The following is a 25,526-nucleotide window of genomic DNA, read 5'->3' as shown; positions in this document are numbered from 1 at the left end:
AGCCCCACCATCCCCACAACCGACCTCTGCCCACACTAATGACATGACAGGGAGGAAACAGGATCCGGGGCAGAAGGCCAGCTGGAGGGCCTGCCCCCCAGAGGGGCCCCTGATGGTCCTGAAAAGCCCCTGGAGTTAGGAGAAGCCCGGATCTCCTGGATCAGACCGCCCTGCAGGCAGCCCCTGGAATCCAAGTCCCTGTTGCTGCCCAACCCTGGCCTCAGCCCACCCACTTCTCAGGACTCTGCCTTCTTCCCCAAACCTTCCTTGAGCATCCTGGCGTGACCTGACCTCTCCCCTAACTCCTCAGAGAAGCGAGCTCTGTACCCCCATGTATTCTCCACATTGCCTCATCCACTCATGCATTTGAGCAAGATCTCTATCCGCAGCCAGACCACAAGCTGCCTGGAGGTTGGAACCATGCTTTCCCCTCCTCTCTTATCTCCCCTGCCTGGAGCCCAGAGCAGGGTACCCAGCTAGAACCCTGGCACGTCCTGGGTGTGGGCCCTGGAAGCCCCTCCCCTCACCACACTGCCCTCTGAATGTCCCTGGGCTGTTTTCCTGTCTTTTTTCCTTTTGGCCACACTATATGGTTTGTGCAATCTTAGTCCCTCGACCAGGGGTCGAACCTGTGCCCTTAGCAGTAGAAGCGCAGAGCTCTGACCACTGGACCGGCAGGGAGATCCCCTTGGGCTGTTTTCTAAGGGCACAGCTTTGTCCCTGTAACTGAGCCCTAGCCAAGTGACTGAAGCAAGAGCTCGGAGAGCAGCCACCACACCTTGTGAACAGGGGTGGGACCTCTCATGGGGGCAGCTTGGAAGTGGGGAGTGCGACCTGGGGGTTCAACCTCAGTACCCCCCCCCAAACCCCCCTGCCACCAAAGCCAGGGCAGATACCCGGGGGCAGGGCATCACTTGGGATCTTCTAAGTCATTTGTGGGGTGCACTGGGCTGAGGAGGAGGTGGTCTTGGGGGCAGAGGGAATGTGAATGAGGCTAGCACCCCATCCTTCCCGCTGCAGTGGATGGAAAGGAACCCTGGGTCCACTCAGGAAGCCATCTCCCACTACCAGCCCTGGACTTGTGGACCCCTCCAGTGGTCCTTGGGCCCCCCAAACTGTTAAGCTGAGAGGGATGCGCAGGGTCTGAGGTGGGAGAGGTCTGAGCCGCCCCGCTTACCTCCATTGAGCAGCACAGGACAGCATCTTCCTTCACATCCTGAGATTGCAAGAGCTGGAAGAGAGGGGCAGAGAACAAGCGCTGAGGGGCGCTGAGCTGCTCTCAGCCCCCTGCAGCCTGGGACAAGCATCTCCCGGGGCTGCCGGGCCAGAGAGACAGCCCACGAAGACTGAAGGGCAGCAGGAGCGCCGCTCCAGAAAGCAGTGATGTCTCTGATGGGACCAGAGCAGCTGGAGGACTGCCGTGGTCATGGAGCACAGGCATGTTGGCCAGGACAGAAGGCCTGCCTACAGGCCCCCGTCCAGCAAGGCTGCGGTGGGTTTGAAGGCGGCGGCAGGCGTGCTGGGGTCACGGGCTGTGAACAGCTGGTCAGCAACAATGAAATTCGTGTGCAAAGATTTCCTGATCAGTGCGAGGGGCTCAGCTATGGTCTCAAGGTGCTCCTGGACCCTGGCTACAGGAGGACTTCCCAAAATCACAGCGCTCTTCCCCACGGGCCCAGCACTGTGAGTCTGCAAAACCATGCACACCGTTCCAGACTGGAACTGTTGGAATTGCTTCCTGACCAAGGCCACAGCCAGGCTGCTCAGCACTGGGGCCGATCACCCCGGATCCAGGCTCCCCTCTACCTACCGCGCTGCATTCTCTCAGTCTCTCTCTCTCTCTTTTTAAATTGAGCTAAAACTCAGTCACAGCAAGTCCACAATTTCTAGGCATACAATTCAGTGGCTTTTAGTAGATTCACAAGGTTGCCCAACCATCACCACTAACTCTAGGACTTTTTCATGGTCCCCAAAAGAAACCCGAACCCATTAGCTGTCAGCCCTCCTCCCACCCCCATCCCCTGACAACACCTAATGTGCTTCATCTCTACACATGTACCTCTTCAGGACATTTTACGCAGTGGAATCATGTAATATGTGTTCTTTTGCGATTCATTTCTTCCACTAACAATGCTTTCAGAGCATGCTGTAGCACGCGTCCGTTCACTCCTTTTTGTGATCGGAAGATACGACACGGTAGGGCGTACACGATATCACACCGCATCGTGTTTGTCCTCTCATCAGTTGACTGACATGTAGGCTGCTTCCACTTTTTGGTTCTCGTGAACAACGCAGCCATGAACACTTGTGTACGAGCGTCTGTGTGGACATGTGCTTTCATCTCTCTTGGGCCCATCCGTGGGCGTGGAATTGCTGGGTCAGATGGTAATCCCACACTCAGCTTTCTGAGGACCTGACGAACTGCTGACAGCAGGTGTGCTGTTTTACACGCCCCCCAGCAGGGTTCAGGTTCTGATTTTTCCATATCCTCACCAATATTTGCTGTTTTCGGCCCCTTTCCCCATTTTTCCTTGAACCCCCCAGTAAAAATTCTCTCCAGGCACAGCTTTACAGAAACTTTGTCATCCTCTTCTCCCCGAGCCCCATGGACCACTTCTTCTGCGGGTCCCTCTGCTGGTAATGCTTCCCTCCTCAGCCCCTAAGTATATCTCTACCCCAACCCCACCACACTCACCAGCCCATCCACCAGATCATGTAAGTGATTTTTCCACCTGCTGGAACCCTGCATCGCTAGACTTCGCGTCCTTCAAGGCCTGGGTCATGTTCTGACTTTTCCCTGGAGACTGTGGATCACTCCAGCATGGTGCCCACTCCTGCTTCTCACTCCTGAGCCCCCCAGCTTCCCCACCGCTCCGCATCCCACACAAGGAGCAAGGCATTTCCAGGGTGAACTGTGGCTTCCTGAGGGCAGGGCAGTGTGACGTTCATCTTGGCTGCCCTTTAACACTCAGCACAGCTCCTGGCAACAGCAGGGCTTCGCTAAATGTGGGTCAATGTGATTTATGCATTGTCTTTGTTTTAAAGGAAGGGGAGGAGAGTAAGGAGAGGGTGTCACAAGAGGAAGGCACTTAGGGTCAGCTTCCTCGTCCACCGACCGAGAACTGAAGTCAAGGTTTCTGGTCTGGGGCACGACGTGGTCAGAAGGGTGAAAGGACACACCACTCGGGGACTGTTCCTTCTACAGGCTTGGAATCCAAACTCCGCACACCCACCTTCCCTTCCCCCTTCTCCCATCACATCACAGCCATCCAACCCCGGCAGAGGACACAAGCATTCACATCAGGGGGCTGACCATGCACTTACTAAATGTCAAACGGGGATGGCTCAGTGTGGGCTGCAGTGACCAGAGTCATTCTCAGGGACCGGACCTCCTTCCACTGTATCTCGGGCAAGAACGGGTCCCACAGTAGACACGCAGAAAAGAAAATCATTTGGCGATGAAGGAGCAGAGGTGGGTTTCAAGCTGCTCAAAAGATGAGCTGGTGGAGAGCAAGGGACATTCTGGAAAGGTAACAGCGTGGGCCCCACAGTGACAGGTGGGGATGGCCACTGGTGGGCACACCTGCTGGAGCTCTGACTCTGGGCTTTTGTGCTCTTGCACCCAGGAATTCTCAGCCACCACCAATCTGCAGACCTTCCTTCCTCACTTTACTCGGGGCTCAGCCCTGCCATGGCCTCATCCACCAGGGATTCCCTGATCAGCTTGCGTGTAAGTGACCCTGCTGCTCACCCCCTGGCTTACTTTGCTCCCTAGCACCTCTCACCCCCGACACATGACCTACTCCTTTGCCTGCCATCTCCCCCAGGAGAAGGCAGGCTCAGGAGGGCAGGGCCTGTTTGGTCCATTTCCCAGCGTGGACACACAGCAAGCACTGGAAGCACTTGTTAACACATGTACCTCGAGTGGCCGGGAGAAAACCCACCTGGCCGGGAGGGTCTGCAAGTGCGGAGGGACTAACTTGAGAGGCGGTCCCCGGGCAGCTGACCCCGGTGCACGCGCTTGAAACAGCAGCCCTGAGCGGGACGTGGACACCCCCACCCCACAGACTTCTGCCAGAGGGGACATGGCACGAAGTTATAATCCATACGTCTGCAAACATATAGTGTTTGTGGAAACAAGTCGGTATAACTCTCTAGATGGCAATTTGGGGATAACTAGCTCAGTTGGTAAAGAATCTGCCTGCAGTGCAGGAGACCCAGGTTCAATCCCTGGGTTGGGAAGATCCCCTGGAGAAGGAAATGGCAACCCACTCCAGTATCCTTGCCTCGAAAATCTCATGGACAGAGGAGCCTGGTGGGCTGCAGTCCATGGGGTCGCAAAGAGTCGGGTACGACTGAGCGACTAACACTTACTTACTTATACTTATCAACATGACAAGTGTTCAAACCCTCTGACCGGTGATACCACTTCCAGGAATTTATCCTACACATCCCCACCCACATACGCTCCATGAGCTGGATGGAAGGATGTTTTTTGTTTCACTTTTGCAAATAGCTTGAATGGCCACCAACAAGGGGACTGGTTCAATAATGATATGTTTGGGGCTTCCCTGGTGGCTCAGTGGTGAAGAATCTGCCTGCCAATGCAGGAGATGCAGATTCTATCCCTGGTCCGGGAAGATCCCACATGCTGTGGAGCAACTAAGCCCATGTACTCCAACTACTGAGTCCACGTGCTGCAGCTACTGAAGCCCGTGCTCCCTAGAGCCTGTGTTCTGCCACAAGAGAAGCCTCTGCACTGCAGCGAAGGACGGCCCCTGCTCACCGCAACTAGAGAAAAGCCCGCGCAGCAACCAAGATCCAGCAGAGCCCAAACTGAATTAAAAAAAAAAAAATGATGCATTTGCACAGAGGAATACTCTGCACCACACAGCTGTCTCCCACTAGGTGCACCCCCCCTCCACCCCACACACACAACACTGGTGTCTGCTTCTGGAGTCTTGTTGCCTCCCAGGGCTGGAGACCCCCACAGGGAGCCAAGGGACACTTGCAGTGAGGGTGTCTGGGGGGATACTGGGGGTCACACTAGGAAGGGCCGCCTTCATCTAGAAAACCCAGGAGCCCAGAATGAAGACCAGGAAGCAGGTACGGAAGTGGGTCACCTTGTGGCAGGTGTACCCAAGTCCAGCATCCAACCCAGCCTGCTCTTGGGGAGTGGGCTGGGCTGGTTCTAGGACTCAGAGGGTCCTGACTGTCTAGGACCCCATGGGGGTGGGGGTGGGGGGAAGGTGGGCCTAGCCCCATTTACTCTGCACGGAACATGAGGACAGATATTAAGAGAACTCTCTGAGGTTTGCTGGGACTTTGTCCTGATGGTAGCTTTGTTCTCACATAGGTTTCCCATAGTGCTTAGCATGAAGAGAATCCTTAAGATAAAATGGCTGGTAGAAATCACCAGAAAGGGGGAAAGTGGGGTGTCTGGGGGGGGATGGGAACTCCCTGAGACACAGTGGGTGCTGGCAGCTGGTTGGGGATGAGGGGAGCTGGCAGAACTGGGAGCTTGTGGGAAGGAAGAAGGGTCCTGCTTTGGATGCACCTAGAATGTTGGCGAAGGAAAGCGCAACCCACTCCAGTATTCTTGCCTGGAACATTCCATGGACAGAGGAGCCTGGGGGGCTATGGTCCACGCGGTTGCAGAGCTGGACATGCCTGAGTGCAGCACAGCATGTTGGCTGACAGCCAGGAGGTGCTCAGGCGCGCCTGTCATGGGGAACTGAGATGAACCGGGCTCACGTTCTGTCCTGAGATCAGTTTTTAGGGGTTCTGGGGCTTCGGGACATGGGAGGTTAACAAGGGAAATACCAAAAGTTGGGGCCGGATGAGTACTGAGTGCTCTCAAATGGGGTTGTTTCTCCCTCCAAGTGGTCCTCCAACTTCTGGCTGCGGGGACAGCCTCATGGAGCCTCCACGTTCCTGCCAGTCGAGCACTTAGCCTGGACGAGCAAGCATCTCCTCTTCCCTTCTACGGCCCGAGGCCTGGCCGCCCTCCACCTGTTCCTGCGTGCAGGTTCAGAGCTGCAGAGCGGGCCCAGGGCTTCCTGTTCTTCCTTTCTGCCCCTCATTGCTGTGACTAGACCACATCCTTTCCTCTGTACACCCAGGCTCCCTCCCCGGGGGGCCCGGGGCTCCTGGCTGCCAGGACAGGGGACAGACTCAGGGTAGGGGCGCTTGGGGAGGGCTGTGGGCGAGCTCTCATCCCAGAGCCTCTCCTCCAACCTTATCTTTCACTGGTGGTTTGGGAAAGTCTGTGTTCAGCCAAGAATCACATCGAGCGATAGGCCCTCTCGCCAACGGCCTGCTGGGTTTTCTCAAGGAAGCGGGGGGAGGCCCCAGGGGCTTTCGCTGTACTTTTCCTCTGCAGTTGCTGAGATGCAGGGTTCGGGACCGGAATGGGTGCTGCAGACCATGTCCCGCTCTCCCCCAGACGCTATCTCAGCCTCTTCACTCCAGCTTTCGGAGGGGACCCTCGGAGCCTTTGAGTGGAAGAGCTGCAGAGAGGACATCCCTCCAGCATCCCTCTGAGGCTCCAGTGCCTCTGCGTGATCAATGGCTTCTCAGGAATCCGTCTCTTTTTTTTTTAATATAATTTTGTTTCTCTATGTCTGTGATGGGCCTTGGTTGCTGCTAAGGCTTTTCTCTAGTTGCGGCGGGCAGGGGCCTCTCCACATTTGCAGCGCACAGGCTTCTCCCTGCAGTGGCTTCTCTTGCTGTGGGGCACAGGCTCTGGGGCACACAGACTTCAGGAGCTGTGGCACGTGGGCTCAGGGGTCACAGTTCCCGGGCTCCAGAGCGCAGGCTCAGTAGTCGTGGTACACGGGCTAGTTGCTCCTCGGCACGTGGGATCTTCCCGGATCAGGGATCGAAGCTGTGTCTCCTGCACTGACAGGTGGATTCTGTAAGCCTGAGCCACCTGGGAAGCCCCACAGGACAGCTGGCCTTTAGATGAATGAATCGCTGCTGTACACCGAGGGGCCAACTCCGTGGTCGATGAGTGTTCTACGGGATCTTCGGGAGACGATGCTTTATTTAACTCCCAAGATAAGTCTCAAACAAAGAGTAGCGGCAATTCGAAGAGATCCTAGTCCACCCAAGTTCACAAGAGCATTATGCACAATATGCAAGAGGTGGGAGCAACCCAAGAGTCCGTTGACACATCAATGGATAAACAAAATGTGGTCCATCCATATAATGGAGTGTTATTTGGCCTTAAAAAGGAAGGAAATCCTATCACACACTGTGATATGGACAAGCGTTGAAGACATTATACTGAGTGAAATAAGCCAGTCACGGACAAATATTGTATAATAGTAATAACCAAGTCGCTCAGTCATGTCCGCCTCTTTGCAACCCCATGGACTATACACAGTCCATGGAGTTCTCCAGGCCAGAATCCTGGAGTGGGTAGCTTTTCCCTTCTCCACGGGATTTTCCCAACCCAGGGATGGAACCTAGGTCTCCCGCATTGCAGGCGGGGTTCTTTACCAGCTGAGCCACCAGGGAAGCCCAAATATCATAGGATTCACTTATACGAGGGACCTGGAACACAATCTTAGAGACGGAAAGTAAAATGGTGGTGGCCAGGGACTGGGGAAGAGGGAAGAGGGAGTTAGTGTCTCATGTACAGAGTTTCAGTTTTGCAAGATGAAAACGTCCTGGAGACGGTGGCAGTGGCATAACCACATAAACGCACTTCATGCCACTGAACCGTACGCTTAGAAACGGCCAGAACGGCCAGTCTTACGCTCTTCTGTTTAGTCGCTAAGTCACGTCTGACCCTTCTGCGATCCCATGGACTGTAGCCCACCAGCCTCCTCTGTCCATGGGATTCTCCAGGCAAGAATACTGGAGTGGGGTTGCCATTTCCTTTCCCAGGGAATCTTTCTGACGCAGGGATCAAACCTGCATCCCCTGCATTGGCAGGGGGTTCTTTATCACTGAGCCAACGGGGAAACCCATGTTCTGTTTTAACTACAATGTAAAAACGGCTTGAAAACAGAGGGCAGTGAGTAGGTACTCTTTGGTGGGTAGGCCATTCTCTGCCTGGACAAGATTGTCCCTTCGCCTTGCTATTGCTCAAGGGAAGAAAATCTGTATGGATTGGAGGGGGCTGCCGACCTGGGGGGTGAAGTCCCGGGGTAGGGGGGCAGCGCCCACTCATCAGTGTCTCTGGCAGAGAAAGGGGTGTGGGCCGGCCGGGGCAGGCAAACCACCCGCACCCTCCAACAGCGAGATGTGTTTCTTGGAAGAGAATGCAAGGCAACTGTGCGAGCCCACACGGTGTTTGTTCGGAAGCTAGTGCATTCCTGTCCTATTGTCTGCGCCGGAGACTTGTTGTGGGCACACCCATCATATCCTCCCTCGGGGAGAGGCCAAGGTGCTCGGAGTCAGGCTGTGGGAGGCCCGACGGCAAAGGGAGAAAGGCGGCCTGGTGAGAGCACCGCAGAGTACCAGGGGAAGGTTCCCAGAGCAGGGCTACGCTGCCCAAGGCCTGCCCAGGATGCAGCCAGGCCTGGGGTGCTACCCCGTGGGGAAGGAAAGAAGGTGTGGATGGAGGGAGCCTGGGGCTGTCTTGCCGTGCAGGAGGAGAGCAAGTGCCGGTGATCAGAATTTCTTCCAGCCCACCCTGAACACGTCAGCTCACCCACAGCACAGTCCCAACCTTAACAGAACAGACCCGAGGAGCCGAGTGCGGCCACATTAAAAGCTCAGCCAGACCCTGCCTGCAGGAGCCCCCTCTTGGCTCAAGGGTGGGCTGGGAGCAGCAACAGAGTGGCAAATGAGAGGGGACTTCAGAGCACATGTGATCGGCTGGTTTGCTGGGGAACAAACCCAGAGCTCTGCTTGGTTGGCTAGGCCTACAGAAGGATGGTAGCAGGATCCCTGGCAAGGCTGGAAGAGGTCTTGGGAAGAGGAGAGAGAAAAAGAAGATGACTGAGTGGGAGGTACAGGTCTCCAGTGGCCGAGGAAGCCACAGTGATAGGCATGCGCTTTGACAGTGGAGAGATGCGGGGAGGGACAAGAATGAGGCTGAGCTGGAGGAGACGGCGGCCCCGATGGGCAGCACGTGGTCTAGAATGGTGGCCGTGGTGAGCAGCTGCCCAGGGCCACCTGCATCTCAGGAGCACCCTCAGCTTGCATTAGGGCGTCTCTGCCTTGTGCCTCTGGCGGACCTGCACTCGCATCTACAGCTGGGTCTAGAGGACAGCTCCTGACGGTGACCTTGAATTGTCAAGAAGAGCGTCAATCACGTCTGGGTCTCTTGGGGAGGGCAGGGAAGTAGATAATCCGGCCATAAAAGGCTGTCATCAAAAAACGTGCAGCAGGTTTGGAGTCAGAAGACCTGCTGTTCACGAAGAGTAACCCCGGGCACGTCACTTAGTCACTCTGCCCTTTGGTTTCCTCGCTTGAGAATGGGGCTAATCCTTGCCTAGAATTGTTTTGAGAGTCAGCTGAGATAAAGTACGTGAAGAAGTTCTGAAAAGGGCAAAGCGTGATTCAAATGCAAGGTGTTATTATTGCTATTAAGTGTTTATCTTCATAAACATGTATCTTTCCTGAAGGTCTTGACCCACTCTGTAATGTAGCATCCCATTCGTCCCCGTAACATTCTTGCAGAAACACGGAAAGGCCACAGGCATCATTATCTCTGCTTAGTAGACAGAAACACTGAGGCTCAGTCGTTCTGTGGCTCACACAAGCCAGACAGACAGACAGCAAATCTGAGAAGAACTGGAAGGTGCTTAGAAGCCCTGGGTCAGCATCCTCTGTCTTGGGGAATTATTTTAATTTCTCCCACAATAGCTTATTCTTACTTTGCTGGTTGGAGCTCATTCTTAGTTTTGTTGACTGGTGATGATAATCCATTCGCATCTGCACAAAACTGACTTGATTTTACCTATTCTTTGTCGGCACTGGCCACCAGAGGTCTATTCATCCATCCCCCCACCAAGGCATCCAATTAGCCATCCATTCTTTTATCCACTCACACATCACGTCTGCAACCTTCCAACCACTCACCCATCCTTTTACCCATCTATCCATCTACCCTCTCGCCCACCATCCAGCCAGCCAGCCATCCTTTGACAACGTTTATGGAACACTTACAAGGTACTAAACACTATGTCAGTATCTGGGTAACAAGAATAAGACTTGAAACTTAGAGTCTGATAAGGGGAAGCAGAGAGCTCATGCTAGGTATATGGGATTGGAACATAGGATAGAACAGTGGTGGTTAAGAGCAGGCCAGGCGGATGGCGTAAGCAGCAGCACATGGCATCACGGCACACACATAAAAGGGGAAAAAAATGACCCAATGGAGTGCAGTGGTGAACAAGTATTTCAAGAGACTAAAATATGTGATACCGGGGAGGGAGAGACAACATAAGATGATAAAGGTGGCCTGGGTCACATCCTAAAGGGCTCAAGATGCCATGCTACTACTGGGTTTGGAGTTTATCCTAAGGGACTGCAGAGCCACTGAAAAGACTTTCAGCTGGTGGGTAGGACCATGCTCTTTGCAGTGTGGAGAGTAGACAGGACCTGGGGTGATGGGAGAACTGGAGGCAAGGAGACCAGTGAGAAACACGGCGGCTTGAGCGAAGGCAGGAGCGGTGGAAGGAGACAGGTTTAGGAGGCAGAAGTTAGGGTGAGGAGAAGGCCAACGCGGAAGACGGAGAAGGGGCAGAGCAACTGCATCGACTGTGGTGCCCCCGGTGACACTAGGAAGGCAGGAAGAGTTGATTTCGGAAAACGGGAATGAGCTCAGTGTGAGAAAAGTCCACAGTCCTTGGGGGTCATCAGGGAAGATAAGTATCAGGAGTTAGGCCACGGGTGTAAGTCAGGCCACGGGTGTAAGTCAAGGTCTCAGCAGTGACCTGACCTGGGGAATGCCGTGGAATAAGGAGAGACAAGGGGAAGAGCTCCGAACCAGGAGACAGCAACATCGAAAAGGAGGCAGAGGAGGAAGAACCACCAAGGAGGAAGAGGGTGGTCAGAGCGCTGGGCAGAGCAGGAAAAGAGTGACGTCATGGAAGCTGCGGGAGGGCTGAGAAGTCAAGGTCACTTCTCAACCGTGTCAAAGGCTCAGACAGGTCAAGTGAGATGAACAATGACCAGGGAGGGCCCCCTGGATTTGGTGATTGGGAGAGCAAGGGTGACCTCTGCCATGATGACTTCACACGGGAAGGGGCGGGTGGAAGCCTGGGTAATGTGGGGCTGGAGAGGCAAAGCGAGGTCAAGAAGTGGAGACAGAAAGAGCGAACCGTTTCTTTTTTCTTTGGGGGTTTCTGTTCTCAGAGTCAAGGGCGATGGGCCATACAGCAGGAGAGACCTGGACGGAGGCAGACGTGAGCGGGTACCATGCAGGAGAGAGGAGAGAGTCAAGCACACAGGTGAGCCTTAAATAAGAGAAAGGCTATCATTCCTCCGAAATGGACAAGAGGTGCTAGTGTGGCTGCGGATCCAGGGACGTGTGTAAATGCTCACACTTCCCGGCCTGTTCAGGCAACTAGGAAACCAGTGTTGGTTTACCTTCAATACTTATTATGGTCCTTCTGTGACGGCCTGCATTTCAGACATCCCTGGGACAGGGGGATCTGCCCTAATTGTCCCTTTTCCACTAGCCCAGTAAGAAGCCCCGGTGTGGCAGCTCTGGGTCAGATGTCAAGGAAATTCATGGTTCTGAACTGGACTTCGGTCCAAGCTTGTGCCCTGTGGTCTGGCTGTCAGCCCTCCTAACTTAATATGGGCAGGCACCCTAACTGTGGACGAGGAGCCCTGGAGGGAATAATTAACCTCCTTCCTGCAGAGCTTGCAAACCGCTCGTACAAAGTGGCCACAGTAAATGTCACATGGGGGAATGCTCCATCCCGCAGCTGGCCCAGGGGATGGAAACGTAATCTGGGGCTCAGAGCAGACACAGAATCCTTCTGCAGACGCCAGAGCCAGAGGACAGGGCCATGGCTCCAGAGGCTCCTCTTGGGGGCCAAGCCCTGGCCGGTGGCCCAGACAGGAGGCGAGTTCTGTTCACGGAGTCCCTGCAGACGCGAGTTCCCAGGACCCCGTGTCAGGGCCTGAAACAACAAGGACGTTGGCCACCACTGCTATCAACACCTCCCAGCTTCTCCTTTAATGTCCTTGCCTTCCCTTCTAGAAGCCTTGGTCTGTCCTCTTCTGCATTCACCGCCCTGATGTCCACAGATCTCTCCTGAAGGGTGAGCACAAAACACCATAGGCAGCCCCAAGGTTTTCCCTTTCAAGAAGGCGTTTCTGGGGGCTGAATCACATCTATAGGGCCTTAATCTGGCTTACATTTTTGGAGCGCTTACTTCAGATGCCAAGCTCCATGCTTGTGCATGTTTTAAAATCCATTTTTATCCTTATACCAGTTTATTTGAGTTAAATATTGTAATTGTGCTTCATCGCTTCAGTTGTGTCCGACTCTTTGCGAGCCCATGGACCGCCCACCAGGCTCCTCTGTCCATGGGATTCTCCAGGCAAAAATACTGGAGTGGGGTTACCATGCTCTCCTCCAGGGGATCTTCCTGATCCAGGGATCAAACCCATGTCTCCGGCATTGCAGGAGGATTCTTTACTGCTGAGTCACTGGGGAAACCCAAATAACATTGTAATTATCCTCATTTTATACCTGTAGGAACTGAGGCATGGACAGTGAAATGAAGTTCCCGTGAACACGAGTAATGGAAACTGGCTTTGGAACCCAGGTTGAGTCTGCCTCCAAAGTCAAGGACATAACAGCTGCCCCAGGAGTAAGCCCCACGTAAATAAGGCTAATGGGGAGAAGTCAGCAAAGGTGGGGTGACCACACACCCCAGTTTGCTGGGTTCCAGTGTTCACCTCAAATACCTTTAGCTTTCAAAAGTGCCCTGATTAGGATGATACATTATAGTTAATAGCCCAGACAAGGGGAAGGGCTGAGGGGCTGGGAGCCCCCTGCTCCCCAATCACTATCTGCCCAGTCAGGACACCTCTAGCCTGTTCTACCTCCTCCCCTGGTGCTCAAGTGCTCATGCCTGTCTCTGGGGGTTCAGCAGGTGGGGGTGGGGAGGAGGGCCCCAAAGGTGACAAAGCAGCCCCGCTCTCAGTGACAGGCAGTTATTACTGCCGATCAGGACACCTGCCGCAGCGCCTCACCTGGGCCTGCCAGGGCGAACTCCTTCCCAGGATGGGAGCTGGGACAGGACAGAATTATGCTAACATGAGCACCAGCCTCCAGCTGAAGCACAAGCTGGAATCAAGACTGCTGGGAGAAATATCAACAACCTCAGATACGCAGATGACACCACCCTTATGGCAGAAAGCGAAGAGGAACTAAAAAGCCTCTTGATGAAAGTGAAAGAGGAGAGTGAAAAAGCTGACTTAAAACTCAACATTCAAAAACACTAAGATCATGGCATCCAGTCCCATCACTTCATGGCAAATAGATAGGGAAACAGTAGAAACAATAAGAGACTTTATTTTCTTGGGCTCCAAAATTACCTCAGATGAGGACTGTAGCCATGAAATTAAAAGATACTTGCTCCTTGGAAGAAAACCTATGACCAACCTAGATAGCATATTAAAAAGCAGAGACATCACTTTGCTGACAAAGGGCTGTATAGCCAAAGCTATGGTTTTTCTAGTAGTCATGTACGATGTGAGATTTGGACCATAAAGAAAACTGAGCTCCGAAGAATTGATGCTTTTGAACTGTGGTGTTGGAGAAGACTCTTGAGAGTTCCTTGGACTGCAAGGAGATCCAACCAGTCCATCCTAAAGGAGATCAGTCCTGAATATTCATTGTAAGAACTGATGTTGAAGCTGAAACTCCAATACTTTGGCCACCTGATGAGAAGAACTGACTCATTGGAAAAGACCCTGATGCTGGGAAAGATTGAAGGTGGGAGGAGAAGGGGACAACAGAGGATGAGATGGTTGGATGGCATCACCGACTTGATGGACAAGAGTCTGAGCAAGCTCCGGGAGTTGGTGATGGACAGGGAGGCCTGGTGTGCTGCAGTCCATGGGGTTGCAAAGAGTTGGATGAGACTGAGTGGCTGAACTGAACTGAGCACCATCCACTGCTCCTTGCTGGCCGTGCCTGGGGAGGGTGGTTGCAGGGGAGGCAGATGGAAATGAAGGTGTTCTCCAAGCTCCCGCTGGGGGCGCCTAGCCAGGAGAGCAGGCCTGGAGGCTCTGGGGGCACCTGGGGCCATCACCCGCTATAGCACCCTCTGGACGCTCCTCTGAAGGAATGACTGCATTTTGCGTCTGACTCAGCATCTGATGGCTCTCTGAGATGGGGCAGAGGGGTGGTTTGGGCTGGCTGGGGACCAGGCCTGAGGCCCAGGGCAGTGGGCAGACACCCCTCACGGGGCCAGCCTCTGAAATCACAGGTCTCTCTTGGCGCCCACCAGCCCGAGCCCTTCCGGCCGACGCAGGCAGGAGAGGGCAGGGAGGGGGAGGGCGGCCCCCGGCAGCCAGTCTGCTTTGAGCCAGCTGTCCCGGAGCCCCAGGCCCCAGGCCTTAGCTCCCCGCTGCTCCCCCAACCACAACCTCCTCCTACCTGAGGCCTGGACTTGACCTTGCTGGCTTTGGGGGGAGGGTGTGATAAGCGTCTTGGTGGAGGGAACTAGCTGCCTGCAAAGGCATTTTCCGCTCTCTAAAGTAAACAATCAAACAGGAAATTAATCGAGAAACCCACATCAACGGAAGGTTCAGGTTGTGATTTTCACAGCCCCAGAGCCAGGAAATTCAAAGTTATAGTTCCCATAGCAACTTGCCTGTAGAATGGGCCCCAGCCGCTGGGCTGGAACGAGACCTTGAGGGGTCAACTAGGCCAGCCCCCTGCCTCCAGGAAGTGCAGCCCAACAGCAAGTCTGAATATGCTGGGGCCAGACTGTTCTTCTGAGGCTCAGCAGTGGGCCTGGGACAGAGTTAGGAGCGGCAGGCCCGGGGCTCTACGTTCAGCTCTCCTGAGCCTTGTAAACTGTGGAATCAGCTGACATCCCAGTTCTTCAGTCTTTTATATTCCAATTATCATTCCTGTATCCCAATACGCTGTGAACTGGGAGTAAATACCCAGGCCTGCAAGATGCTACAGCGAGGGGCTGTGTGGTACAGGCTTATTCTTATGTCTCCCACCCCTTGTTCTACTCAGTCCTACAACGACCCCCGTCTCTTATCCCAATTACCCTTGAACCTAGTGGTTGGCCTTTGCCTGCACACCCCCACCCCCCCCGCCCCAACTGGGCTGTTTTTCCTCCAAGAAAGATCTCAGTATTTGTATAGCTGCTTCACCGCGCTGCACAGTAGAGCTAACACAATGCCGTAAAGCAACCAGACTCCAATAAAAGTCAATCAGAAGGAAAGATCCGCAGTAGGGCGTGGGGGAAAAAAAAGAGACGGATCTCGGCTAACTGACAGGGCCAGGAGATTTCAGACAGCCTCCAGGGGGGCACCATTTCTTGGTGGTTCTCATCTCTTCGACCTGCCCCTCCAACCCCTTCTGGACCCACGACATAAGCTCAGCTCAATGTACACTGACAAACGGGTGGCCTGAGGGAGCCAGTGGCGAGCCCTCCCCCTTCAAGCCCATCAGGGGGGTCGTGGGGGTTGTGCGTCTTGGGTGGGGTTTTCTTTGTGTGACTAGTGAGGAGTCCCGCCTGGCAGGAAAGGAGATAAGGGCGGTGGAGCTCAACCGAGAAGGAAACAGTCTGGAATCCTTCCCCCAGAGTCACCCTGCCCTCCCACCCGAGGTGGCCACGACAGCCTGCGGGCCGGCCGGCCTAATCACAGCTCTGCAGCCCCGGCCCGGGGATCCTGTGACAGCTAGCAGGGCCGAGGCAGGAGCAGGCGTTCCTGGGCACTGGGCCTGTGGCAGAGGGTGCCCGGCTCGCTTGCCCGCCCGCCCGCCTGGCCCTGGAGCCGGGCCGTGAATTGAGCAAAGCAGTGGAAAGAGAAGTGGCGCCTGCTGGAAAGCAGACAGAGCGGCTCCTGGATTTCCTAACAGGCCCAGCCGCGTGCCAGGGCCGACGGGCCAGCTCAGAGCGCCTGCCCGGCCTCGCTTGCGCAACAGGCCTTCCTCCCGTGGGTGAGCTTTCCTGGGTGGCCGAGCCGCTGTCGAGCCACACGTGTCCCTGAGGGAGTCCGCCCCTCACACCCACCGCCTTCCCGCCCTCTCCAGGGTGTAAGCACATCAGAACACGTTGGGCCCTTTGGGAAGACAGGAGGCCTCCTGGGGTGCAAGATGTTCCCTTTTAAAGAAGCCAAAGAAATCATAATCAGAGAGAAGTGGTAGGGAGGCAGGAACGGACGGAGGGCTGACTTCTCTGTAGGCTCAGAGGGGACCAGGCAGGGGGCACTGCTACAGAGGGTCATCTCCTGGTTTCTGAGGAAAGGCTGCCCTGTGCACAGAGTCCAGGGGCGTGGCCCTGCTCACTGTGGGCACATGGTCATCTGAAGGCCAAGCCCAGCCACCTTGTCGTGAGCCTGGGAAGAAGCTTCTCAGAAGTTCTTCATGACACGCCCAAGTCAACCAGAGGCCCCTTCTCCCAACTCCAGACTTGGCAGGGGTGTGAGTGGGGGAGGGCACCAGAAAGCGGAGGGGAACCTTGAGGAGCCGGGACACGGGCTCACTGGCCTCTAACTCTGTCCCCAAGCACGGAACGCTGAAGAAGCCTTGGCTTAGACCATGTCCTTCTTCAGTGCCATCATCTTGGCTTGCCCTAAGGAATAAAAGCTGGGTTCCAGGCAGCGGTGCCAGTCTTCCCAGGGTGGTAGAGGTGGATGGAGTTTGAAGCCACACTGCCGCAGCTGGGCAGGGGGGTCTGGCCATTGCGTGAAGGAGGTTAGCTGGTTCTGCAGTGGGTTTGGGTGCAAGGTGGTAACCAAGGACCCACCAGACGGGGACAGCTGGGCCAATCAAGCTGAGACAAACAGGGCTGTGCTCCAGGCACGATGAGCATCTGCACTCAGAGCAGCAGCCACCCAAACGGAGGGGCAGACAGGTCTGGGCTGAGAAAGGGGCCAGGGCTGCCTGGGGACAGCAGAAGTACTCACTGCCAAGTCCAAGGTTGGAGATAAAAGAGTATTTAACGGGCACCTGGGAGTTGGCTTGGGTTTCGAGCCTTACCCTTAGCAGAGTATAGATTTTCATAATAGGTGAGTCTTTCTAAATTGAGATTATCTCTTTGGGTGAGTGAGCATGTGAATCCATGATCTGTGTTACCCACGCATCGTCACCTGGTCCAACTGACTGCAGGGGATCAAGGGCTCAGCCCACTGACCCACTTCCTCCCCAGGGGCCCTTCCTGCCTCACGCCCTGCTCCCCCCGACAGATCTCTGGTCCAGCCAAAGCCATCTATGAACACGTCTGGTCCTTATCTGCCTCTGGCCTTTGCCCCTTACTGACTCAGCTGGGTCCGCCTTCTCTCCCCTTGGCTCCGGTTACCAGATCCCTTAAGATAGGCTGAGAGATGTCCCTCCCCCAGAAGCCTTCTTTGACCTCCTTTCCTGACCCCCCTGGAGGGAGAAGCCTCAAGACTCACAGCCCAAGGGCAGTTATTTGGTTCTGCCCAGTTCTACCTGGAGTCTAGAGTCTACCTAGACTAGTCTTTGCTCACATGGGAACTTGGCACCCAGCGGGCCCTCTCGGAAGATCCGTGAATTGGATTTGAAGGAAAGCACGTGCTGGCTGGGGCCAAGTCACTCAAGAGCCTCTATTCCCTGGACGCAGCCCCACCAGTGACACACAGGTCTGAAAGGATAGAACATCATTCATTCATTCACTCATTCATTCAGCAAGGAACATGAATCCTGTCCTCACCTGTAGACCTACTAATCTAATAAAGAAGACAGACTTTACCCAAGTGGAACAGGGATGGCAGCTGGGCCTGTAAAGCGAGACTGCCTGGGTTCTAACCCTGACTCGATCACCTGCTACGTGTGTTGCACACGTAACTTTTCTGCGTCTCGGTTTCCTCATCTGGAAAGTGTGTGTGTTGGGGTGGGTAGCACTCGAGATAATCTATGAGATGTGTTTAGAGCAGTATCTGGCTTCATCAGCGGCAGCTCTCAGTTCTGCTCAGAACTAAGCGTGGTGTGGGGGTGGGTGGCAGGAAGGACCATCTTCATCTGTGCAGGGAGAGGAAGCCCGGAAGAGGCTTTCTGGGGGAGCTCTAAACTGACACTCTGTTGTGGAGCTGAGGAAAGAGTGGGATCGGGAGCCAGGAGGAGGGAAGAACGTTCCAGGCGGTGACCCCCCGAGAGTCCCGTCAGCCTGGAGTCCACAGAGAGGGGGCTGAGCCCGGGTAGAAGGCTGGTGGGGCAATTCCGGTGAAAGGTGACTGAGACAGAGGAGAGGGAGCAAAGTGGTAGCCGAGAACCATACCAGAACTGCTGCCCGCAGTCCCTGGGAACTAATGGGGTGGCGGCCGGTCCGGACATCCCTGAGTCTTTGGGCCAAGGGGGAGTGTCTGGTGGAGGCACCCAGGCCTGGAGATGTGCATCTAGCATCTGTGCAGGTCAGGTGTGAGTGCTGCGGCTGCCCCGAGCAGCTGCCTGTGACCACAAGCTTCCAGGCCTTTGTCAGGGGTCTCACTCATGGCCCGCCTGTGTTAGCTGTGTTGCTCGTCCTTTAGTAAATCCCAAAGGACATCAACTTCTCCACGCTTCTGGCTAAGAGGCCATCAAATGAACTTCTGGAGAAGGACTTAAAGATGAACACCTGCTCTCGGCGAAGGGTCCTCCACTAAACTCAAGGTGATGCACGCATCTGGAGCCAGTCTACATGTGCCTATCTACACACTCACCCACAAACACATTATCCATCTACACGTGCTATGTGAAGTATGACAAGAAAGGAGATTAGTTTCAGGGGGACATAAAAAAAAAAGTCAATCCTGTTCCTCTCTTTCCTTCTAGCATCTGTGAGAGTACCTGCACCTGTCCAAGGACCAGGTGAGACATTCTCCAGGTGGAGCTGAGCCCGGAGTCTCACCCGGGCCTGGGCAGCCTCGCACACCCAGCTCAAGAGGGGCACTGGCTTGGAAACACCTCTGTGAGTCCCCGGTGGCGGCACACCTGCCTTCCAAGGGACCTTTCATCTGAGATGAAGAAAAGTGGGGCAAAGAGGTAGAGAGAGGACCAGTTTTTAGTTATTTGAAGTCCAAGTCCAAGGTGATGGTGGCATGACAGGACAGAGGGTGGATGAGCTGCCTATCAGGGGGCACAGATGCTGGCTGAGGCTACAGGATTGGTAGACAGTGGTGGGGGAAAAAGGGAGGGATCAAGGGGAACTCATTTGAAAAGACCCTGATGCTGGGAAAGATTGAAGGCAGGAGGAGAAGGGGACGACAAAGGATGAGATGGTTGGATGGCATCACCGACTCAATGGACATGAGTTTGAGTAAACTCCGGGAGTTGGTGATGGACAGGGAGGCCTGCTGTGCTGCAGTCCATGGGGTTGCAAAGAGTCAGACATGACTGAGCGACTGAACTGAACTAAAGGGGAACTCCCGAGTTTCTGGCCTGAGTAAAATGGGTGGCCAGTGGTTTCATCTACCAAGATTGAGGCTAGCTAGAGGGAGGAGGGGGTTTGGCCATTTGGATCTGGAGGTCAAAGGAGTGGTCCCGGCCAGAGATAATATCTGAGAGCACTGGGTGCAATGGTACTGAAAGCTCTGAGGCCAGACGAGATCATTCAGACCAGGATTTCTCAGCCACAGTGCGACTGACATTCGGGCCAAACAATTCTTTTCTGTGGGGCCTCCTGTGCATGGCAGGACCCTGGTCCCTCTGGCTAGATGCCTCTAGCACTGCCCCAGTCACGTGGACCAAAAATGCCTCCAGATACTAGCAAATGTCCCCTGCAGGGCAAACTGCCCCTAGTTCAGAATCACAGACTGAGATCAGGGGTGGCTAACCTCTAGTCCACCAGCCAAATCCCACCTGAGGCCTGCTTCGGTACAGGGCCAGTGAGCTAAGAATGGTCTTCACGTTTTTTTTTTTAACGGTTGACAAAAAATATCAGAAGTACAATATTTTGTGACACATAAAAGTTACATGAAATTCAAATTTCAGTGTCCATAAATAACATTTTGTTGGAAGACAGTCACCATCATTGGTTTACAACTCACGGTGCAGCTTTTGTAACAGCAGCACAAAGGCCCAAGCAGGCCTCTGGAGTGACGATGTGGACAGGGACCACATTGTTGGCTGGACGGGGTGGAAGCAACCCAGAGACTCCACGTGGGGAGAAATTTCTGGCTGTAAGGGAAGAGAGCAATGGGGTGGCTTCTGAAGGGGAACATGGGGTCAACAGAAGGCCGGCCCCTCTGCAGATGCGTTTAGTGGGTTGATAAGAACAAACCACTAGGAAGAGAGAGGGTTGTGAAGTGAGAGAGAGAAGAGAAGTCCATTAGATGGAAGAAGCAGAGAGGAGATGGGACAGGCAACGCTCTGGCATCAGGGGTGCGCTGAGCAGAGTCACTGCCCCAGCAGACAGGCCACCCAAAATAGGCCAGGTCCATCCACCATGGCCGTGAAGAGGCCCGAGACAGCCTGTGGGCCCCACAAGATAATTAAAGAAAGCAGAAGTTCTATAAGCAGGCTTAGATAGCACCTTGGGTGTAGAAGAAAGATGCTTAAACCTGGCCTTTGGATTAAAGTCTTACTCTCTTATTTGTATTTATATATAAATTACTCTTTCTGCAAGCTCAGGGCTAACTTAACTGCAAAATGGTATAGAAAACTTCCACAGGGGGTGGTGGTGATTTTAAACTGTGTTTCTAGTTCTCTCAGCTGAATGTTTTTTGAGAAGACTTTTGGTTGACGTATCACCCATGCAAAAACATGCACAGATCCTAAGCACGTAGTGAGACGGATTTACACAAATCACCACGGGCACGTGAGCTCCGATGCCCTGACTGAGAGCGACAACCTGGTCACACCCCACAGCCCTCTTGCGCTCCATCTCTTCACTGACCCTCCCCAAGGGTCACCACAATGCCTCCTTATCACCAGAGCTTAGTTTTGGCCACTTAAAAATCCCCCGTATCTATGGGACTTCGCTGATGGTCCAGTGGTTAAAACTTTACCTTCCAATGCAGTGAGTGTGGGTTCAATCCCTGATCTTAGTTCAATCCCTGACCAGGAAAACCAAAACATCAAACAGAAGCAATATTGTAACAAACTCAATTAAGACTTTTAAAACATGGTCCATGTTCAAAAACATCTTTAAAAAAACCAACCCAGTATTAAATTGGAAACAAACCCACTGACCCTCAGGGGGACCTCCTGTGACACCCCTTGCTCACCTGGCCCCCGAGAGCCTTGCCTGTTCTTGGCTGCCCACTCCGGGTTTCCCTTCATGGGAAAAGGAAGTTAAGATCTGAATTAGCTGACCTCTGATGAGCCCAGGGCTACAGGTCAGCAGGGTCAGGGAGCTGATTTCCAAATCCAGGAATCTGTCTCAAAAGTCTGGTGCTCTCTTCTGTATTATGTTTATAGATACGTATCCTGTAACTTTCTTTTTTGGCGGAGGGTGGCGGGGCATGGAGCCCTTTGGGGATCTGATGAAAACTGACACCTCTCCCAGAAAAATGCACATTTTCACAGATGTCAGTGTACAATGTCCGTGGGTTCCTAGGACCCAAAGCCCACCCACCCAAGCACCCCCAGGGACAAATTCTGGACATGAGCTTTACCCCTAAATCAACAATGAAATGTCACAGAAACGAAGGCCAGAGAGATCAACACAGCCACGGTCTCAGGTGTTGCCTTTTTCCATGGTTTTCCAAGCTGTGGCTGAGCAGCTCTGTGGTTAAGGCTCAATGTCAGAGTGGCCAATAAAGAGACCATAAAAGTTCTGTACTGTGTGCCAGACACTTGACAGATGTAATCACCCATCCTTAAGACAACGCTGCAGAGGCAGAGGCTGTTTCTCCATTTTACTGATGGAAAAATTGAGGCTCACAGAGATTAAGTAATTGCCTCAGGACCCCAGCTCATACAAACAGCACGGGATTTGAAATCACGTAAATCTGATGTCCAAGCCCTTGTGCTTTCCATTTCCCTTCTCATCGGGGAGGCTGCTTGCTTCCCTCTGGCCCCCTCTGTGGATCCCCGAAGCTGGCAGGGACTTTCTCTAAAGCGCAGGGCAGGGTGGTCAGGAGGGAGCTGACCGACAGCAGGGGGATGCCTCTCACTGTCGCCACTCAGTGACTCACCGGAGCCCTGCCACTCTGGGACTCCAGGGGACACATAAGCGTTTCCTGCGTCTCAGACAGAGCCTCGGGCAGCATGCACTAGAATGAACCTCTGAAGGCAACCAGAGACAGAAAACCACCCAGCTCTGCATCCTGGAACAGACAGCCTCTCTGGGTTCATATGATAGAGCTAAGTCACATCTGGGCCTCAGTTTTGTCATCTGTGAGGTGGGGGTGGATTTCAGACTAGCCCAGACCTACTTGGTGCACAGTCCTCCTCTCCTGGGCATCAGCATTGCCTGAGAAACGGCCAATTCTCCTCCCGGACAGCGATTTCCAAATTTGAATGCGCATCAACATTACCTGCAGGGCAATTTCCCAGCTGAGAAACACAGATTTAGACAGAGGGTCTGTAAACTATAGCCCACTGGCCAAATCTGGCCCACAGCCTGCTTTTTATGGGCTCATGAGCTGAGAAGAGTTTTGACATTTTTAAATAGCTGGGGGGGGCGGGGAAGTCAAAAGAATAATAATATTCCGTGACACATAAAAATGATATAAAATTCAAATTTCCGTGTCCATAAATAAGGTTTTGTTGGAACACAGTCACTCTCAGTCATTTACATATCATCTCCGCTGCTTTCCCATTACGAAGGCAGAGCTGAGCAGTTTCTACAGAAACCGTTCTCATTGATTCGCACTGCTGCTCAGCGCAGTCCAAATAGCAGGGATGTGGTTAAACTTGACTTTGCCTCTTGGCCTGCAAAGCTAAAATATTTACTCTCTGGCCTTTTAGAGAAGTCTTCTGACCTCTGATCTGGAGAGTGGAGAGGAAAGCTTGTGCATGAGCTAGGATCTCTTCTCGGGGAGGGGAAAAGTGAGCCGTCAGGGGCTTTTGGAATCTACGCCAGTCTTTATCGGCACTGGGTCTGCCCTGGGAATCCTGACACTGCCGCTTTGAGGCCGGTGTGGAAGGCCCCTCTGACCATCTGCCTGGATGAAAATCCTAATTCCACTTCTGGAGCAGAGGTTCCCAGAGGGCAGGCTCCAGGGGTTCTCTGCAAGCTTTAGTGCCTGTGGGTATTTTCTGAGGAGACCCCGGAAGGGGTTAGTCATCTCCTTCCCTTCCCACAAAACTCTGAGCATCACTTTTTCCTTTGGGGCACACATTTTTTTTCTTCTCCCAACCTCTCCTTTCAAAGCAGTAAATTCCCTGGAAGGGTAACACCCTACACACACATCCCTCCTACCTAGAAAACGGGGAGGTTATCTGATGGCACCAGGCTGGCCTAGGGAAGTCCTAGGCGCCTGGTGGGGCAGGAGCAGGCCAACCAAGGTGGAGGAGACACAGTCATCAGAACATGGCCTGTTTCCCGGACTCCCCACACTGGAGAATCCACTTCTCATCCGCAAAAGGCAAGAAAGCGCATGGGCCGGGTGGGCCAGTGGCAGGCAGCCTCACTGGAGGGCATCTCCACGCCCCGGAGCCCACGTGGTCTCCCGCCTTGGGCAGGACCCAAGCAAGTCTCAACCCTGGCCCTGGGATTCCAGGTATTTTCCCAGCCAGCCCCACCTCATCTAATTGCTTTCCAGTCAGCTAATCCTTGGCCCACGCCCTCAGCTCCAGCCAGGCGAGCCACCTCGGTGTGGCCGGCAGTAGCTTCTGAGACTTCCCACGGCTCGCGTCCAAGCCTGGGGCAGCCAGCCTCTCAGCTCCCCTTGCCCAAACCACATCCTCCTCGCTCTTCCCTACCTCTGACTAACGTTTCCAAAGCAAGCCGAGCGCGGTCCAGTCCAGACCGAAAGCGGCAGACAGTCATCCACTGCTGTTCCCCCAACAACCTCCCGCCCTCCCCCGAGACTGGCCATATCCTGGCGATCAGGGGAGAACAATTAGCAAAAAGTGGAGTCGTACCTACTGTTCAATTCCCGGAGCTAATTGTTTTAAGCAGGGATTCGGCCTTAATTAAAGGATAATTAGTTAGTGAATGTATGTTTGCATTTCCTAAGTCTGGCTTTTAACCCTGGGAAACCAGATTCAGCAAATACTTTCATGTTTCAATACCTCTGAGTAAGGGACAAGGTCTTAATTACAGAAATGGCAGTCCCGAGAACAACAGTGTAATCAAAAGGGCAATGGGAGAATGAGCTAATTGTGCCTTCCACCGACTGGGCTGGGCTTTGTTAAGCCATTGTGAGCAGGAGCCGGCAGCTGCCTGCCCTGCCGGGGTTGCCCCCTCCTCGGTCTGTGGATGCTGTTCTTAGCTCTGTCACGCAGCCACCAACCAAGGCCAACCGCTTTCTGTGTTTTTCTTCTCTCTTATCTTGTCTGCGCCGCCCCCGCCACCCTCACTCTCTCTCAACCTTTCTTCATCTGGGGGTCAAAATATTGCTTCTGCAGACCCCATCAGGGAGCTTCGGCCAACCAAGCCATGTTCAGTTCAGTTCAGGCGTGTCCGATTCTTCGCGACCCCATTGACTGCAGCACGCCAGGCTTCCCTGTCCATCACCGACTCCCAGAACTTGCTCAAACTCATGTCCTTAGAGTCAGTGATGCCATCCAACCATCTCATCCTCTGCCAACCCCTTCTCCTCCAGTCTTCAGTCTTTCCCAGCATCAGGGTCTTTTCCAATGAGTTGGCTCTTTGAATCAGGTAGACAGAGTACTGGAGCTTCAGCTTCAGCATCAGTCCTTTCAATGAATATTCAGGACTGATTTCCTTTAGGATTGACTGGTTGGATGGATCTTGCAGTCCAAGGGACTCTCAAGAGTCTTCTCTAGCATCACAGTTTGAAAGCATCAATTCTTACGGAAAGCATCAATTCTGAGCATCAAAGCTCAGCCTTCTTTATGATCCCAATTCTCACATTCATACATGACTATTAGAAAAACCATAGCTTTGACTATATGGACCTTTGCCAGTGGAGTAATGTCTCTGCTTTTTAATATGCTGTCTAGGTTTGTCATAGCTTTTCTTCCGAGGAGTAAGCATCTTTCAATTTCACGACTGCAGTCATCATCTGCAGTGATTTTCTAGGCCAAGAAAATAAAGTCTTTCACCGTTTCCATTGTTTCCCCATCTATTTGCCATGAAGTGATGGGACCGGATGCCATGATCCTAGTTTTTTTAAAGACTTCTTAACTGGATTGAAATATGGGGACAACATTTGGGGAACTTTATTGGCTGACAGCAGTTTTTGCTCACACTGAGAGCACGTTCCTTTGAGCTGGATTTCCGGGGGAGTGTTCCTCTTCCCTCCCTCATTATGAGCTCATCTCTAGGGACCACGAGCAGCCA

The 25,526-nt window shown here is 53.6% G+C and overlaps 1 protein-coding gene across 8 annotated transcripts in view; it reads right to left on the bottom strand.

Annotated features, from left to right (window-relative positions):
• The window catches only part of CTIF (cap binding complex dependent translation initiation factor), a 324,350-nt gene that overhangs the window by 4,582 nt on the left and 294,242 nt on the right, over window positions 1-25,526 (bottom strand). For 7 of the 8 annotated variants that reach the window (XM_061400121.1, XM_061400115.1, XM_061400116.1 and 4 more), the window contains exon 11: window positions 1,178-1,231. In XM_061400121.1, coding sequence (XP_061256105.1) covers window positions 1,178-1,231 — 54 coding nt within the window. The other variant, XM_061400122.1, reaches the window with a different exon arrangement.

This window comes from Bos javanicus, chromosome 24 (genome assembly GCF_032452875.1).
Source record: "Bos javanicus breed banteng chromosome 24, ARS-OSU_banteng_1.0, whole genome shotgun sequence".
Lineage (NCBI taxonomy): Eukaryota > Metazoa > Chordata > Mammalia > Artiodactyla > Bovidae > Bos > Bos javanicus.
This window is presented reverse-complemented; position numbering and strand designations above follow the sequence as displayed.